This window comes from Lepus europaeus, chromosome 9, assembly GCF_033115175.1.
Source record: "Lepus europaeus isolate LE1 chromosome 9, mLepTim1.pri, whole genome shotgun sequence".
In the NCBI taxonomy this organism is placed as follows: Eukaryota; Metazoa; Chordata; class Mammalia; order Lagomorpha; family Leporidae; genus Lepus; species Lepus europaeus.
The window spans coordinates 30,989,714-31,008,686 of record NC_084835.1 but is presented as its reverse complement, the minus strand read 5'-3'; the positions used below and the strand labels follow the sequence as shown (position 1 = coordinate 31,008,686).

At 38.9% G+C, this 18,973-nt stretch overlaps 1 protein-coding gene across 3 annotated transcripts in view; it reads right to left on the bottom strand.

Annotated features, from left to right (window-relative positions):
• APPL1 (adaptor protein, phosphotyrosine interacting with PH domain and leucine zipper 1) overlaps positions 1-18,973 on the bottom strand; it is a 50,447-nt gene that overhangs the window by 10,867 nt on the left and 20,607 nt on the right. For all 3 annotated transcript variants that reach the window (XM_062201123.1, XM_062201122.1, XM_062201124.1), the window contains 8 exons: positions 13,177-13,323; positions 11,930-12,012; positions 11,106-11,264; positions 9,628-9,816; positions 6,835-6,877; positions 5,060-5,116; positions 870-961; positions 277-459 (listed from right to left, as the gene is read on the bottom strand). In XM_062201123.1, the coding sequence (XP_062057107.1) occupies positions 277-459; positions 870-961; positions 5,060-5,116; positions 6,835-6,877; positions 9,628-9,816; positions 11,106-11,264; positions 11,930-12,012; positions 13,177-13,323 (953 nt within the window). The remainder of the gene's footprint in view (positions 1-276; positions 460-869; positions 962-5,059; positions 5,117-6,834; positions 6,878-9,627; positions 9,817-11,105; positions 11,265-11,929; positions 12,013-13,176; positions 13,324-18,973) is intronic.

The following is an 18,973-nucleotide window of genomic DNA, read 5'->3' as shown; positions in this document are numbered from 1 at the left end:
AATATCTAACAAGCAGATCTGATAAGCAATTTAGAATTAAATCTTTCTGAAATTATCTTAACTCTTTAAATTGAGGCAGAAGGCAAAAAAAACAAAAAACAAAAAAAAAAAAAACAACGCTACAGGACTCTTCCCTACCAAATTTGTTAGATGATTAAACAGAGCAAGTATAACATAGCTGATGCACACGATATGTAAGAGAGCCTCTCAAATGTGGAAATGCAATCATAAACGTTACAAACCACCGCACAACATCCCTGTGATGCCATCACCCACCTGCCTCCCTGGCCAGAGGCTTTTGCCTGGCCAGGCTGATCTTCACACACAGGAGAAATTATGTCAAACTGAATTGGGGTATCTGGGGCAACAAGAGAATCTAGAGAGAGTGCAGCCAAATTTGTGGACTCAGACCCCAAGGATCCCGAACTGCTGGTCCGAGCTGTTGGTGGTCGAGATTGTCTGAACACAAAGTGAAACAAGAAAGCATTGTATTTAGTTTTCTCTTTTGGAAATTGAACACTTAAACTATCAAAAAAGAAAACTCTACATTTTAAGTTAATGAGAAAAGTAAAACAAATTTCAGCATAAACATAATCCCCAATCAGCTACTTAATTAACAATAGACTTCCCAATTACAAAACTCAAAAGCATAAATAACCTCAATCTAGAGATTTAGTTGCCAACAGTAGCGAAATATAAACTCCTCATTTGCTTAATACCCTTACTGTTAAGTGTACCACTTTGAAAATTAATTTTCTCTGCTGTTTAGGCAACTATTTAGTACCAATGTAAGCAGTACTATTCACAAGAGCTTCCCAACACTGTAACTAGCCCAGGAAGGTCTTCACAGACCCACTGGGGCGACTCACCCTGCTGGCCGCAGGCTCTCATGCCGCTGCTGGAAAGATGGTGAAGGGGTGACAGCTTCCAGAGCAGACTGATTGACTCGTGCAGCAATTTCCTATTTGATTTTTTCAAATAAAAGGGCTATTATTAGTAAAGAAAGAAAACCAAAAGTTGAAATATAACTCTGAATTGTCAGAATTGCTCTGAGTTATACTTAAAATACAAATCACACATATTGAAGTAGTTCTATATTCTTTTAATGTTAAGGTACATATGTCACATTATAAATTACCTACCATCTAGAAGAAAATTTGATTTTCTAATATCTATAACAAGAAAATATATTTCTATAAACTTTAACCACATATATTTGGATTAATGTGTATACTGCTAGTGCCTCACACAGTGAACACACATTTATTGAATAAAGACATTTAAGAATAGGAAATATTCACAAAATATGAAAGTTAGTACTTTGTTATTTTAATCTACTCATTTGAAAGGCAGAGAGACAGAGATCTTCTATCCACTGGTTCACTCTCCAAATGCTTGCAATAGCCAGAGCTGGGCCAAGCCAAAACCAGGAGCCTGGAACTCAATCCAGGCTCACTTGAATAGCAGGGACCCAAGTACTGAGCCATTACCTGTGGTGTCCCATCAGGAAGCAAGAATCAGAAGCAGAGCCAGGACTTGAACCTAAGCACTCTGAGAGGGGGCACAGTGCCCCATGTAGTCTGAAGCACTGTACCCAATGCCTACCCCTGGAAGTTAGCATTTTATAACTATGCCAGCAAAGTTTTAATGATTTCCTAGAATACATTTATGCTCAGCAATATCTATATATTTTTTAATTTATAAAGTATCATGGCTATTTTCAGATATCAATTTGAAGGTAACAAAGATTTCCCTAAAAAATATTTTTAGAAAAAAAATATTTTTAGGCTTAATGTTTTATTAATACTGGCTAGGGGCAGGCATTGTGGCCTATATCCAATATTAGAATGCCTGGGACTGGGATCCACCTCTGCTTCTGATCCAGCTCTGTGCTAACGCACCTGAAAAAGCAGCAGCTGATGGCCCAAGTGCTTGAGCCCCTGCCTCCTGCATGCAAGACCCAGATAGATGACCAGGCCCCTGGACTCAGCCTGGCCCAGTCCTGGCCATTGTGGCCATTTTTGGCATAAACCAGTAGATGGAAGAACTCTGTTAATCTGCCTTTCAAATAAGTTTTTTATGGGGCTGACACTGCAGCACAGTGGCTTAAAGCCCTGGCTTGCAGTGCCAGCAACCCATATGGGCGCAGGTTCGAGTCCCCGTTGCTCCACTTCTGATCCAGCTCCCTGCTACCGCGCTGCCTGGGAAAGCAGAGGAGGATGGCTCAAGTCCTTGGGCCCGTGCACCCATGTGAAAGACCCAGAAGAAGCTCCTGGCTCCTGGCTTCAGCTCTGGCCACTGCAGCCTTTTGGGGTGGACCAGTGGATGAAAGACCTCTCTCTCTCTGTCTCTACCTCTCCATGAAACCCTGTCATTCAAATAAATATTTTTTAAAAATAATTTTTTTAAAATGTTAAGGACAATTTAAGAAAGAGAAGGGGGCCGGCATCGTGGCTCAACAGGCTAATCCTCCGCCTAGCGGCGCCAGCACACCGGGTTCTAGTCCCAGTCGGGGTGCCGGATTCTGTCCCGATTACCCCTCTTCCAGGCCAGCTCTCTGCTGTGGCCAGGGAGTGCAGTGGAGGATGGCCCAAGTGCTTGGGCCCTGCACCCCATGGGAGACCAGGAGAAGCACCTGGCTCCTGCCATCGGATCGGCGCGGTGCACCGGCAGCAGCGCGCTGGCTGTGGTGGCCACTGGAGGGTGAACCAACGGCAAAAAGGAAGACCTTTCTCTCTGTCTCTGTCTACCCTGTCAAAAAAAAAAGAGAAGGAAAAAAAATCAGTTGGGCCTTGCCAATTCAGCATTTAATGTCAATATTTTGGAATGTTTCCTTACTTTTACAGCTGTATTTGCAACAATATATAATATATAATTATAAATTTTATATATATTTTATATATATAATATAAACAATTATATAGTTGCAAAATATATGTTTAATTTTTCCAAGTTTAGCAGTAAACTTTTCATGATTTTTTTAGTCAAAAATAGACACCTGTTCCAACAGTGTACATTTACTCCTCTGTGCACTTAAAAACAGTTAATATAGTGAATGTTTTTCAAGTTTTTTTTATTATTATTTATTCCATTTATTTGAAAGGCAGAGTTACAAAGAGAGAGAGATATCTTCCATTTGCTGGTTCACTACCCAAATGCTTACAACAACCAAGACTGGGCCAGGCCAAAGCCAGGAGCTTCATCTGGTCGCTCCTGTGGGAGCAGGGGTACTTGGCCACCTTCTACTACTTTCGCAGGAAAGAATCACAAGTCTGGATTATTCAAATTTGTAAAGCATATTCCCTAGGAAATAAAGTAAAGTCATTTAATTTGCATTTTAATTTTATTTTGAATTGCTCCCAAGTAATCTTACAGAAAGGAAAAGACAAATTGGCAGGAGATTAAGTCACTAAAGCAAAAGGCTTCTCTACAGTTAGCATTAATTTTCTAAGATTAAACTCATAAATGTGTTATAAAACTAACAAATTACTAATATTTTGGAGGTCATGAAGTTTTGTTTTGCTGGTTCAAATTTCCTTCTGGGCATCTAAATCATATCTTGTCTGACACCTCAAAGCTATCATAAAAAAAAAAAAAAAAAAGAACTTTTTCCCAACTGTTCTCTCCTTCTGGGTTTAAGACCTAGGAGTCATCTTTACCTACTCATCTCCTTTATCCTTTATTTATTTATTTATTTATTTATTTATTTTTTTGACAGGCAGAGTGGACCGTGAGAGAGAGACAGAGAGAAAGGTCTTCCTTTTGCCGTTGGTTCACCCTCCAATGGCCGCCGCGGTAGGTGCGCTGCGGCCGGCGCACCGCGCCGATCCGATGGCAGGAGCCAGGTGCTTCTCCTGGTCTCCCATGGGGTGCAGGGCCCAAGCACTTGGGCCATCCTCCACTGCACTCCCTGGCCACAGCAGAGAGCTGGCCTGGAAGAGGGGCAACCGGGACAGGATCGGTGCCCCGACCGGGACTAGAACCCGGTGTGCCGGCGCCGCAAGGCAGAGGATTAGCCTAGTGAGCCGCAGCAACGGCCCATCCTTCATCCTTTATATCAATCAGTTACTAATTTGTCTAGGCCACTCCCTCTTACCCCATCTAATCTACCATCAAATCAACAACAACTTAAGCTTTAGAAGAATGAGGGCTTCCTAGCCACAAGCATCAGTCCCTCGCAGCTCTGGGAGGCACCTTGGTTCACAGCTAGGCTGGCAGAAGTCAGACAGCTCCTATCCTAGGACCACGTCTTCTCCAATTGTATTGCAGTATGGACCACTGTAGTTGCTTCCGGAGTTCTCTGTACCTCTGGGTTTTACCTGTATGTCTGGACTGCACTGTTACCTTTAGATAATATCTACACTGCAGTGTTCATCTGGTTTGATATCCTTGCTACTCTAAAGTACAATTTGCAAAACTTGAGGAAGAAAAAACAGCTGCATTACCAGACATACTGAACTATAATCTCCGTTTTACCAAGATTGCCCAGGTGATCTGTATGTGTATTTCAGTTTTCCATTATTCTTCAAGAACTGTCAATTCTAATCACAGTACTAGATCCATACACATCCCATTTCTGCATTTGTTTTATTCCATTCTGTCTTCTCTTTTCCTTACAATATAAATACTACCCAACTTCTACCATCTTCATAGAGCTTTCTCTAAAGCTAAAGTCCATGATCTTAACACTCCCAAAATTAAATCTTAGTAATCACCATATGCTTTTACTTACATCCTGATTTATATGAAATATTAACATTTTTGTCACCCCATAAAGATAGGCTTATTATTATTCTACATTTTCCTTCTGTAAGGTGCTCAAACCAAAGCAAAAAGGTCAACACTCAGTGAATATATGTTGCTTGACTGATTCAGTACTTCCAAAATACCTTATTATTCTACTAAGACTAGATACTTATAATACATATGATACATTAAAGCTACCCATTCATGGTCAAAAGAATATAAAGAACTTGGGAAATTAGGACTAAACATAAGCCATGTAAGCCACAGAATTATTTCATCTTGCTAGATGTGGGTAACAAAATAAAAACAGTACCTCTGGATTCTCAGTTAAGTATATTTGTTTAGATATGTTGTTTATTGTACAGATCCACTGCAAAAAGAAAAAACAGAAAAATATGATTAATAATTTCTCAAAGCTTCTCATCTGAAGAATATTCAATATTCAACTGAAACGTAAGTTGCATTAGAAGTAGCACATAATCTTTCTTATTAGAAAATAAGTATAGGAGCCAGCACTGTGGAGTGACAGGTAAAGCCTCTGCCTACAATGCTGGCAAACCATATGGGTACCGATTTGAATCCTGGCTGCTCCATTTCTGATCCAGCTCTCTGCTATGCCCTGGAAAAGCAGTAAAAGGTAGCTCAAGTCCTTTGACCCCTGCACCCGAGTGGGAGATCTGGAAGAAGCTCCTGGCTTCTGATCAGTTCAGCTCCAGCCGTTGTGGCAATTTGGGTGGTGAACCAGCGGATGGAATACCCTTCCCTCCCTCCCTCCTTCTCTCCCTCTCTTTCTTTGCCTCTGTCTCTCTGTAACTCTGCCTTTCAAATAAGAAATATTTTTTAAAAATATAGAAAATAAATTAAAAACAGAAAAGTATACGCATATTTGTATACCATAAGGTACACATATGCATAGGCTCAAACATAGTATTTTAAAAGGTCATGGAAAATGTATATTATGAGAAAACTATGCATGAATTTTAATTTTTTGAACCAAAATAAAATTATTTTAATTCCATTTTTCCATATACTTCTTGAAGTACCTTTATAATATGAACATTCAGATTACTAATAATTTTAAAATCTCAAATTTACTGCACACAAAAAAACAAAGTATAGCAATCATGTTAAATTATAATTTGATAGTCTACATTTCTTGTTTTCACTTCCCCCTTAATCCACACTAAACAAGACAATCTGAACTAAGATATCATAATTAACAAAAACAGATGATATATTCTCGGTAAATAAATTTTGCATACCCCACTTCTTGCAAATTTATAAATAACACAAAAAGCACTCTGTTCCACATCTTCTGCTTCACTCTCAAGTGTTCCAGTGCCTGATGAGCCTCACTAAACTAATATTTTGTTTGGTAAATCATGCAGAGTCTGTTTGTCAGAGACTGAAGGAAATTTTAGTATCAACTTTTTTCCAGGAGATCTTTACATAATTTCTAACCTTGTCTTTTATCAACACAATAAAAACAGATAAAAAGGCTCAAAATCAAGCTGTAGTATAATTTCATGGAAGGATACATCTCAAGACAAAGCTTTCAAACCATCGGTCCTTGGCCGTAAGCACCTTACCTTCCAGATCTGGTATAGCAGGAGCAGACATGGAGCCAAGACAAAAAGGCTTGTGAGGAAGAACACAGACTCCCAAATGTTTGTTTTTCTGTCTTTCATTTCCCTATGGTTTTAAGCTTCAGTTGTTTCCCGCCGGGCCACATCTGCTTCACTACGTTCTTACTACAGTAAATAGTGTCTCAAAGGGTCGGTGAGTGAAGGGAATAAATTAAACTGCCACCTCGTATACTAACAGCTTGCCAGAAGGCAACAGTCACAAGGTCATTGCTGAATCTGAGCCTTGAACATAGCGAGAGATGATCTCTGTCTAAGGTCCTTCCAGACAAAAATATGTGAGAAACTTAAGAATGCTGCTTGAGAAGAAAAGACTTTCAGCAACAAAATATTTTTCATCTACTAGCATTTTCCAAAATTTCTTCACTGAACACATTAATACATGTTTGTCATCAGAAAAAGATTTTTATATGTTGCTGAAGAAATTAACTAGATAAAATTTTACCTCTTCATGGTCTTTTTTACTTTCTGCTTGTAAAATTGAAGATCTGGAGGAAAATGAGAAAAAGCTTCAGCCTCAACATTTTTAAAAATTAAGAAACAAAAACACAAGCAACAATATTTTACGAAAAGGAGACCATCACTTAACAACTCTGAGTTTGACCATCTACACCAAGATGTACCAAAATGGAAACAGGTATACGTTCTCAGATTATAGACCAGGAAAGTTCACTTCAACTAAGACAACGTATTTCAGCTTATTATACATGTTTCAATGATCCTATCAGAAAACACCAACTTTATTACTGACTGTTTCTCCTTTAATTGGGCTAAATAAAAGTTTCAATACATGAATTACTAACTGGGTGTTAATATTTTAAATGTTAGAGAAAAACTATTTTTTACTCATTTTGCATCACACCAGAAATATGAAATGGGAAATGTTAGCCATTAGGAAAACTTCAACATACATATTAACAATTTGGTAATTCTGACAAATGAACACAGAGACTCCTAACATCTAGTGTGATAATTTACACACAGTTTCGGCATTCTGAAATCTTTGTCAAAAAAGATAGCGAACAATGATCTTTATTTAAAGGGTAAAGATTAGATTTATATAGGGAGGAAAATGACCTTTATAGAATCCACAGATTGCTCCTGCACAATAAACAAGTTTAAAGGTAAAAAAATGGTTTAAGTGAGGAGAAAAAAGTAGCAGCCAACTTAAATCATTAGGAAAATTTTTAAATTATGATACATGTCCTTAAATAGATTATAATATGGCCATCATGAAATGTTTTTTAATAAGTGGTTGCAAATCTAAATTAGAAACAGAATATTTCAACTATTTAAAAATGTACTTAGGATCAAAACTGGAAGTCTGCTTTTCATTAATGTGACTGACTACTTTTATATGCTTTTCAAATATGTGTTTTAAACATATCAAAACTGGGTAGATGTCCCATCATTTGGTATTTAGTTATAAATATTGCCTCATTGACTCTCTCCATGTACATGACAATATAATCTTCCTTCCCCACATTATGATCATAGCAATGAATCTCTCACTCTGATTATGTCTTCTTCAAGAAAAAATAGAATATATGTATATAATTGTCAACTTGAAATGAATGTGACAAAATGTTAAAATTATAAAATAATTTTTAAATGTACAAAAATGAAAACATACAAAAATTTTTAAAAAGTCATTCTAGGGGCTGGTACTGTGGTACAGCAGGTAAAGCCACCATGTGCAGTGCCAGCATCCCATACAGGTGCCAGTTCGAACCCCAGCTGCTTCATTTCCGATCTAGCTCTCTGTTAGGGCCTGGGAAAGCAGTGGAAGATGGCTCAAGTCATTGGGCCCCTGCATCTGCGTGGGAGACCCAGAGGAAGCTCCTGGCTCCTGGCTTCAGATCGGCGCGGCTCTGGCTGTTCAGGCCACCTGAGGAGTGAACCAGTGGATGGAAGACCTCTCTCTCTGCCTCTGCCTTTCAAATAAATAAATAAATCTTTTAAAAAAAGTTATTCTAGATTCTCATTTAATGGAAAGGTGACAGAAAAATTTATAATGGAATTAAAAACATATGGACAAAATAATCCGATTAGAAATAATTAACATTTAAGTGCCGGCGCCATGGCAAAGTAGGTTAATCCTCTACCTGCGGCACCAGCATCCCATATGGGCGCCGGTTCAAGACTTGGCTGCCCCGCTTCCAGTCCAACTCTCTGCTATGGCCTGGGAAAGCAGTAGAAGATGGACCAAGTCCTTGGGCCCCTGCAGCCACGTAGGAGACCCAGAAGAAGCTCCCGGCTCCTGGCTTCACATTAGTGCAGCTCTGGCCACTGTGGCCATTGGGGAGTGAACCAACAAAAGGAAGACCTTTCTCTGTGTCTCTTCCTCTCACCGTCTGTAACTCGACCTCTCAAATAAATAAAATCTTATATAAAAAAAAAGATGCAAAGAATCGCTAAAAAAAAAAAAAAAGAAAGAATTAACATTTAAAAATAGCACTATTGTTAGCACCTACTACATGCTGAGCACATTACATAGGTCAAGATTTCTATTCTTGGGGCTGTCAGTGTGGCATAGCAGGTAAAGCCACTGCCTGTGACGCCAGCATCCCATAGGGGTGCTGGTTCAAGTCCCCGCTGCTCCACTTCCGATCCAGCTCCCTGCTAATGGTCCTGAGAAAAGCAGCAGAAGATGGCTCAAGTGCTTGGGCCCTTGACACCCACATGCGAGACCCAGAAGCGCCTGGCTTTAGCGTGGCCCAACCCCAGCCATTGCACCCATCTGGGAAATGAACTAGCAGATGGAAGATCAACCTTTCTCTCCGACTTAAAAATAAATCTTAAAAAAATTTCTGTTCCTCACAATTTACAAGCAAAGATGACAAACCCCCAACTCCTACATTCTCCATGTAGAAAAACAGAAATAAGTAACTTGTCTAACAGGGTAAGTAATGAATACAAAGTTTGAACTTTATCACTCTAGGATTGGAAATCTCTATCAATTTGGGTTGCATTCCCTATACCACATAGGATTTTTTAGGGACCGGTCTCTTAACATGAAATCACAAGTCTTTACCATGTGATCTTGCTTTGGCAACCTCAAATGTCAAGAAATCATTTCATCAAGTCAAAAGAAAAATTCAACTTATTTTTACAAGATTAAACATTACCTTAATACATGCTAAGTTTAAAGGTATATACAATTTTGCAAACAAAAAAGAATTCTGAATTTCAGTTGTTTAAAATATTATAGATTTTAATAGTAGAAAAAAATACTAACTTTTTTCCATCAAAAGAGGTGATTTGAAAACAGTACCGCCTGTCTTCACAGTCCACAGCCATCACTGAACAATTGTCTATGTCCATGGCCAGACCTCCTGCTACATCCCCACGGGCTTGACTCATTAAGTTTCCACCCTGCGTGAAGTAAAACTGTCTGTCCCAGGTAGATGACACCAAGCCTGTTTTACTAAATGAAGAAAGTACATTCATGCTTTAATAATGACACACCCCAAATCACCTTATCATCAGCCAAACATAAGACAAAGCATATTACAAAGAACCAGTTTATCAACAGGCACCAAAATGAATGAGTGTGTGTTGACTCACTTGTGTCAATGTGTTTCCAAAACAAGGCTGGAAACTTATACAGCAGTCATTATAATGATGCTCCACAAAATACAGGTTATATTCCAAGAGAAAAAACTCAGAAGAATTTATTTTATTCCTGGGGTTAATCTGCTTCATCTTATCTTCAGGTGGAAACTAAGATGCAATAATCACACAGACTTTACAGCATGATAAATGGGGGCTGGCACTGTGGCTCAGCCACCCCCTGCATGCATGTATCAATAGTTGGTTGATTTCAAATTGTTCCCATCTCTTCATTCTACATTATTCAATAAACATCTAAGTAAAATTTTACTTTTAAAAAGTTTTTTATCTCATCTGTCAGAACATTTATGTAAATACTAATACCAGGGCCAGCACTGTGGCACAGAGGGTTAAGTCACTGCTTATAGCACTGGAATCCCATACGGTCAATGGCTCAAGTCCCAGCTCCACTTCCAATCTAGCTCCTTGCTAATGCGCCTAAGAAAGCAGTGTTAAGATGGTCCAAGTATCTAGCAGCCTGCACCCACACAGTTTCAGCATGGTGTAGCCATTACTGTTACAGCTACATGAAGAGTGAACCAGTAGAGATGTCTCTCTCTCTCTCAGTGCCTTTCTCTTCTCTTTGCAACTTTGCCTTTCAAATAAATAAGCAAATCTTTAAAAAAAAAAAACTAATAACAATAAAAAGGGCCAACCTTAAAAACAAAAGCAACTTAGGGGCCAGTGCTGTGGCATAGTGGGTAAAGCTGCCACCTGCAGTGCCGGTGCCAGCATCCCATATGGGCCCAGGTTTGAGCCCTGGCTGCTCCACTTCCCAATCAGTTCTCTGCTATGGCCTGGGAAAGCAGAAGATGGCTCAAGTCTTTGGGCCCTTGCACCCGAGTGGGAGACCCAGAAGAAGCTCCTGGCTCCTGCCTTTGAAGATCAGCGTGGCTTCAGCCATTGTGGCCATCTGGGGAGTGAACCAGTGGATGGAAGACCTCTTTCTGCCTCTGCCTCTCTCTAACTCTGCCTTTCAACTACATAAATAAACCTTTTAAAAAAATGAAAACAACTTGGCAGAAAGTATCAATCACATACTATATTCATTTGGTATTACCTAATATAATACACAATATATGAAAATAACAATAATTTTCTTACTTCCTAGCATTAAGGTATCCAGCCTTTCGAGTTAAGTTTCGATTCACAGGAAATTTGGTGGGATCTGGGTCAGGCACATATAAGGGGTCACTGGCTACTTCCAAATCCTCTATTGTCTGCTGCATGGTCTCTACGTCACTGTCCATTTCCCTGCGAACACTAACACAAAAAACAATTATTTACTACCAACCACAATCCACAAAGAACTCCTCACCAATCACATTTACTTGTATATTTGTCTTGTACATATTTTATTCAAAGAGAAAAGCCGAGTCATAAGTGATAAAAGTAACACAAATATTTTGAATAGCTTTACCTTTAATTTGAAACTTAATTATTTTGGAAATAACACTAAATTCAAAAAGTAATGAAACCAAACTAAATGCCTTAGAAGGAATTTTCAAATTGCTCTTTAGAGCGATGATTTTCCACAGCTCTCTCCACACCTCACACTGCCCACATCACTGCTAACATTTCAAACTGAGTAGAACTGCTTAGAAAGTAAGATTTATTTAGTAATCTCCCATCCAACCCCAACAATTTAAAGATAATTTTACTTATGGATAATTACTGTGTCTTTTATATTCAGACAGAAAAACTAGCTTTGAGTAACTGTATTCATCATCAAATATATCAAAGTCCAAGCTCATTCCAGGGGAAAGGTGGTGACAATGCCAAGAAGCATCCACAAGCCATGTGAGACACACTCATGGCAGGACAAACACTCCCTCAGGAAACAAACTGGTAAATATTTTTCAATGGTAGCATTTCAGTTAGTTGTCAGTTTTTCACTTCATTTCAATTTAAAGGAAAAAGGTGCTTACTTCTGGACACTCGTTCCAATATTAGCTAAAAATTCTTCCAGTTGTTCATTGAGATTTTCAGAACCCATCTTAAAGAAACTTATCTGGGTTGAAAGAAGAGTGGAGGATCAATAACACAAATACACAGCAGAAAATAATAAAAATACTTACAAGTAAATCATATCAACAATCTCCAAGACACATGGTTAAGAAAAAAAAGAAATTAAAAAAAAAAAAAAGGATTATTCCGTTTGTATGCTGTTTGCAACTTCTACTGGGCAAAGAAACACTGAATAAGACTTAGATCCCACTGACATCCTTTTGTTATTTTTTAACTGCACAAGAAATATATATGTATGGAAACTATTTCACACTTACCTCAAAGATACATAAGTTTTATAATTTAGGAAAAATAAATACTCTTTTATCTGAAGGAGTATTCACATTTCTTAGACTATAATGTTTTTTAATATCTGTTTGAGAGGTGGTGGAGGGAGGGAAGTAAGGAGGAAGAGAGAGAGAGAGAAGAGGAAAAGAAAGAGAGAAGGTATGCTCTCCAACCACTGGTCCACTCCCTAAATGCCCGAAATACCACAGCCCCACTCTACCTCCCACGCAAAATCAGGAGCCAGGAACTCGATCCAGGTCTCCTACCTGGGCAACAGAAACCAAATCACTTCAGTCATCACTGCCACCTCCTAGGGTCTGCATTAGCAGGTAGCTATAGTCAGAAACTAGAACCAGCAGTCAAACCCAGTTACTACAACATGGACTACAAGCTTCTTAACCACTAGGCTAAACACCTGCCTTAAATTTTTTGATGCTTAAGGAACTAATATTATCTATCAACTGAAACTTAGTTTTCTAGCCTATTTTCTGATATGCAATTCTTTGGGCACTTTGGAGTACATAGGTTATTTTTAACTCGGCAAATATGCAAAAAAACAAGGGATGAACTCAAATTTGATCATCCTCTTTCAGATCCATTATAAAGGAAGAGGAAGCTCCAGCAATAGGTTTAACTTTGGAATTCATTTAGCTTTCTGTACTTGCCCCTTAAGTGTGACAGAAAGGATTTAAACACACATAATGGTAAGCAGTTCCATTTATCCTAAAATATCTGAAATCTTGATTTGCAAGGAAACCATTCTCGCAGCTTCCTTAAATCCATACACAGGTGTGCTGAAAATAGTATGTAATGTCCTTATATTTAACTCGATATATAGCTTTCAGAACAATTATAATACAAAACATGATAAAGTACTTACCTGAGCTTGCATGTACCCAAGTAGAGGTTCTAACAATGCTATTTTCTTCTTATACTGTAGAGTATTTAATGCACAAAAATAATGCATCATGGTCTGGTGTTGTTTCTTTCTGGAAGTGTACACATCTTCTGTTACTTCATACTTCACCTTTGAATTTAAAGATTAAAAATACTATGATTTACTTAATTTTGAATTATCTTCAGTAGCAGCTTTGAGAAACAGGCAAACAGTTTATCAAGAACGGCTGAACATAATTTCCTGTTTTTTGATCTATTAGAAATCTTTCAATACACTGGCTGATTTTCCTGTTTAACAACTACATCTTTTACAAAACACACAACCAAACAAAAATTCTGCATAGAGCTAAGAATGGCACAGTAACTAAACTAAGCACACAAAGTCTACCAGACGGAGAAAAGGCAGACAACTGTTTGTTGTTAGCTTAGCAACTGGTCTCTGAAATCAGCCTTCCTCTCCTAATTGCTGGTCTTCCTTCACTCATACTTAAAAACACATGTGCCCCTTAGATTTCTTACATTCAGATAATAAATATTTGTTGAGGATCAATTATGTAATATGCATTTAGCTCTTCTCTCTTCCTCCTTTCCTTAGAATCCCAACAAATATCAAGAATATTCCAATATACCAATGACCCAATGATCACCAATTTTTACCTCTGCTTCTCATTTTCCTAAGAGCCAAAAGAAGTACATCTCCAGCTAGGTTTTTATGTGTTTATGTGTATTGTGGGTGTGTGTATACATGCACTCACGCACTGGAAATACCCACAAAACCTGCTCTTCTACTTGGTTTCTTAGCTCTCTTAATTACTCCTGGACTCATCAGTCATTCAAATAATTAGGACTAATTTTTCATTCTTCCTCCTACCATAAATCTTGTCAATTCTCCTTAAAAAATATGTCCCAGGTGTTGGCATCGTAGGGTAGTGAGTTAAACTGCTGGCTGCAATGACGACATCCTGAACTGGATCCCATATTACTGTCCTGTGTCCAATCCAGCTCTAATGTGCCTGAGAAAAGCAGCCGATGATGGCTCAAGTACAAGCCCCTGCCACTCATGTGGAAGACCCAGATCAAATTCTGGGCTTCTGATTTTGGCCTGGCCAAGCAGCCATTTTAGGAGTAAACCAGCTGATGGAAACATTCTCTTTCTGTATCTGTGTGTGTGTGTATGTGGGGGTGTGTTTGTCTTCCTCTGTCACTCTGCCTCTCAAATAAATAAATAAATCTTCAATCTAAATGCCTGTCAACAAAAGACTGGATCAAGAAATTATGAGAAATGGGGGAGCGGCAAGATGGCGGAATAGGCAGGGAGCACACTATTAGTCCGGGGGGAGAGAAAGTTTAATATAAGTGGAGATACTGCAGGGTCAAGGAAGAGTAGGGGAAGAAACAGCAGAGGAAACTCTTCCGGAACTAGTGATTCACAGTGGACCTGCGTGGAGAGCGTGGGAGCCCAAGTTCGGGACACCAGCGGCAGACTCAACACACCAGCGCTGGAACGCAAGGTGAGCCGAACCTCAATAGCCCGAGATACCAGCGGGCAAGCGGAAAGAGGAGGCTAGAGGGAACGAGGCTTGAAACTCTGTGGGGAAAAGTTCACCAGGCTAACTAGAAGATAGATAGGAAAAAAATAAAAAAAGTGACCGATACGGACACGAGTTTCTCTCTCTCCGCTCACCTCTCAAAGGCGAGCAAGACAGAGCAGGCGCCATTTTGGACAAGCGTCATAAGCAGAGCGACCTCAGGTCTGCACCAGCCCTGAGCCTAGCAGAAAAACCTGACTCTGGGGGGAGGGGTGAAATAACAGGAGATTAGCATCTAACTTGGCAACCCAGTGGGAGACTGCAGGAGAATTGGAGCCCACACTGAGGGCAGCAGAGATTCCCTGTGTGGTCCTTGGGAAAGAGCTTCTGATCTCTGGCTCCTGTGGGTATATCATTTGCCTGCTAACTACCTCCAATTACGTTCAGCTGTGCGGAATTACTTCCCTTTTAAATCAAAAAAAGAAAGAGAGATTTACCACACCTAACCTGGGAGTGTCATCTTTGACACACCCTCAACCCTGAGGAACCAAACACAGCTCTCAGTCCACACTCATCTCAAGCCTCTAAGGCTCCACTGAAAGCAGACAGTCCACTTAATATAGAGCCATAGTGTAACAAGAAAAAACACCACAGTGAAGAAACCAAATATCTCCAACATGCCAAACAACAAACGCAAAAACCAAGCTAACAAGAACAAGGAAGACACTATGACGCCCCCAAATGAAAAAGACACCCCAATTCAAGATTATGAAGATGATGAGATCGAAGAAATGCAAGAAGCGGATCTCAAAAAATTGATAAGAACATTAAGAAGTTCTCAAAAACAAATTCTTGAACTACAGAAATCCTTAATGGACAAGATAGAAAATCTCTCTCATGAAAGTGAAATATTAAGGAGGAATCAAAATGAAATGAAACAACTAGTAGAACATGAAACTGTGATAGTGACAAAAAACCACAATGAAATGAAGAACTCAATAGCTCAAATGACAAACACATTAGAGAGCCTTAAAAACAGAATGGGCGAAGCAGAAGAGAGGATATCAGACTTAGAAGACAGAGAACAGGAAAGGAAACAGGCAAACCAAAGAAAAGAAGAAGAAATTAGAAATCTAAAAAATATTGTCGGGAATCTACAGGATACTATTAAAAAATCCAACATTCGGGTTCTAGGAGTTCCTGAAGGCATGGAGAGGGAGAAAGGATTAGAAGGCATTTTCAGTGACATACTAGCAGAAAATTTCCCAGGTTTGGAGAAGGTCAGAGGCATCTTAGTACAGGAAGCTTATAGAACCCCTAATAAACATGACCAAAAGAGATCCTCACCACGACATGTTGTAATCAAACTCACCACAGTGAAACATAAAGAAAAGATTCTAAAAGGTGCAAGAGAGAAATGCCAGATTACTCTCAGAGGATCTCCAATTAGACTCACAGCAGACTTCTCATCAGAAACCCTACAAGCTAGAAGGGAATGGCGAGACATAGCCCAGGTACTAAGAGAGAAAAAATGCCAGCCCAGAATACTATATCCTGCAAAGCTCTCATTTGTGAATGAAGGTGAAATTAAGACTTTTCATAGCAAACAGAAACTGAAAGAATTTGTTGCCACTCATCCTGCCCTGCAAAAGATGCTTAAAGATGTGTTACACACAGAAACACAGAAACATGGTCACCAATATGAAAGAAGGTAAAGGAAGGAAACCTCACAGCAAAAGATCACAGGAAGCTCAATTTCTCTTTGACATAGAATTAAACTCTGATGCTCTGTTAAAGCAATGTGTTAAAGTAATCTATTATGTTCTCTTGATGTCTGTTAAATTCTAATTGTTCAAAAACAGCTGAATTTTTATTAAGAGCTATCGGTTATTTAAATATGTGCTTTTTTCAAAAATTTGAATAACCACCTTGTAACAATGATCAAATTTGGTCTCTGTTATGTCATGATTTTAAGAAATCTTATTTCAACCAGATATTTTGGATTTTGAGCCTTCTTGGCATTCTTGACAGGCATTCAAAAAATCAAAGTTTCAAACAATCTGGTCTCTAAAATTTCCAGTAAATCCTGGACTTTGGTTTTTCCAGTTTGGGCCCAACTGAAAAAATCGAAGGACCTATGTCTCTCATCTTATAGAGACACCAACTAATCAGGCTATTTGGAGTATATTAGAAGGACTGTCAAGATGTGATGTGGTACCAGACTTTAAGTTTCTATAATGGAAAATGCTATTAATACAAATGTTTGAGAATTAAAAAGTCTAATGATCTTGTGTTACTAGACATGATAGTTATCTTAATGAGAAAGCCCCAGAGGCCTAAAGGGATAAATACTTGTAAAATCCTACAGGTGCTTTCAAAAATACTGTGAAGTAAGCAAGTGCCTCTTGTTGGTTGATGAGTTTCTAATTTTAAACATGGCGACTTAAAGTCTTTTGTCATCCACAGTTATATATGATGTGCTGCTCATAAAACTAAAGCGTTGTTGGTTCTGTGTTTAGCTGTCCTCCTATAGGTTCCTATGGACTTTTTCCAGCCACTTCTATTGTATTCAGTACTTTGGGATGGCTCTGCAAACAGATGAAGCCAATAATGTATTAACAGTACCCACTGAGAGAAAGTATGGTTAACTGAGGTTACTAAAAACAAAAAGCAATTCAAATCAATTGGCAATCTACAAAAAGAGTTAAAGATTTTAAAAGCTATTATTAAAATTGCTATATTGGTCTATTATGCTATATTATATGTGTGTACATATTGTATGTTCACATGGGGAAATTTTATTAAGAGTTTTATTTTAAATGGCTTATAGATAAGATTGTCCATAAATTTAAGCTGCTAAAATCAATCAAAGATACATTTTAATTTGTGTGACCTGAATCTGTGTATCATGTGTTTTAGACTTGTTGTTAGAAAGAAACTAAAAACATTTTAGATGGTTGTGCTTAAGTTTACTGGCTAAACAAGCTACACCATGTTAGATATTTAAGAGGTGTTTTCAAATACATGATTCTTAAAATTTATAGAAGGCATTGGACCTTCTGGTAAATGTTTTCTTAAGTTGTTATCTAATGGTTGAAACGGTTTGCTAAGTATTCATGTGATATTGCTATTGTCAGCAAGCGATCTAGGACTTGCTCCCTCATTTCTCTATTCTAAGCCCAACTTGTTCTTTCATTTCTCTATTCTCTTCAAGGTAGGAAACTAATTCTATTATGAAGGAATCTGTAGGATGCACAATTTAATCTTTAGACCTTATAAAAGAGATGGCTAACATTTTTCTACAATAGCATAGCCAAAATAAGAACTTAAATAATAATGTCATAGCTAGATTCTCTTCGCCATCAGCGAAGTATACAGTAAGTAGGAAAAACCTCCCTTTCAGACCAAAGGGAAAGAAAGTTTTAAAGTGAGAATATAATTTTCCTCATGGGCATTGTCTACCTTAGAAAAACTACTACAGAACATGCCTGTGACTATAGACTTGTAGTTCAGGCCACCGAAGATTAGAGATGGGACACGGGCACTCCCTTGACTTGCATCCTCTGGTCTGCTTTAACACAAACCAGGAGGAAAAGAAAGCTAGGCATCAGAAGCAATGGGTGGTAGGCCTATTAATGGCTGATCTGTACAGTGATCTGCCCTCAAGGAGACCCAACAGGCCAGTCCACTGCAGTGGCTTTCAATGTGGTAAGCCTGGGCTTCAGCAGAAGTCAGCTTGTGAAGAGCCCTGGCAGCTCTGCCAAGAGTTGGATCACTGGAAATGGACCTGCCCTGGAGTCGAAGGATGCCCAGGTCAGAGCCACAGATCTTATTGGCTCTAAGCTGAAAAGCCCTTCACTCAGCCCCACTTCCAACGTGACCACTGCAGCAGAGGGGATGGTCAAGTAGGGTCAGCAACATTGCAGGCAGAACTGTAAATTTCTTGTTAGAGATGCCACCTGCCTTTACCTGGCCAGCTCTCCTCCCAGCCCAGCCAAGTAATGAAAGTCAACAGAGTGCCTTCCCCTTGGAGGTTCACACCTCCCTTAGGATATACCCCATGTGAAGAAATAGATAGGTCTGGGCCTCTTAACTTACAAGGCCTAAAGCCCACCAGATTATTATCAAGCCCCTTCTATCAGGTTCTATTTGCCTCTCAATCAGAAAAATTAATTGTAGCTTAGACAGCACCTTTCTTAGCTCCTCTAATAATGACTCTGTCCTTTGTTCTAGGCCCTGTCTAGTGCACTT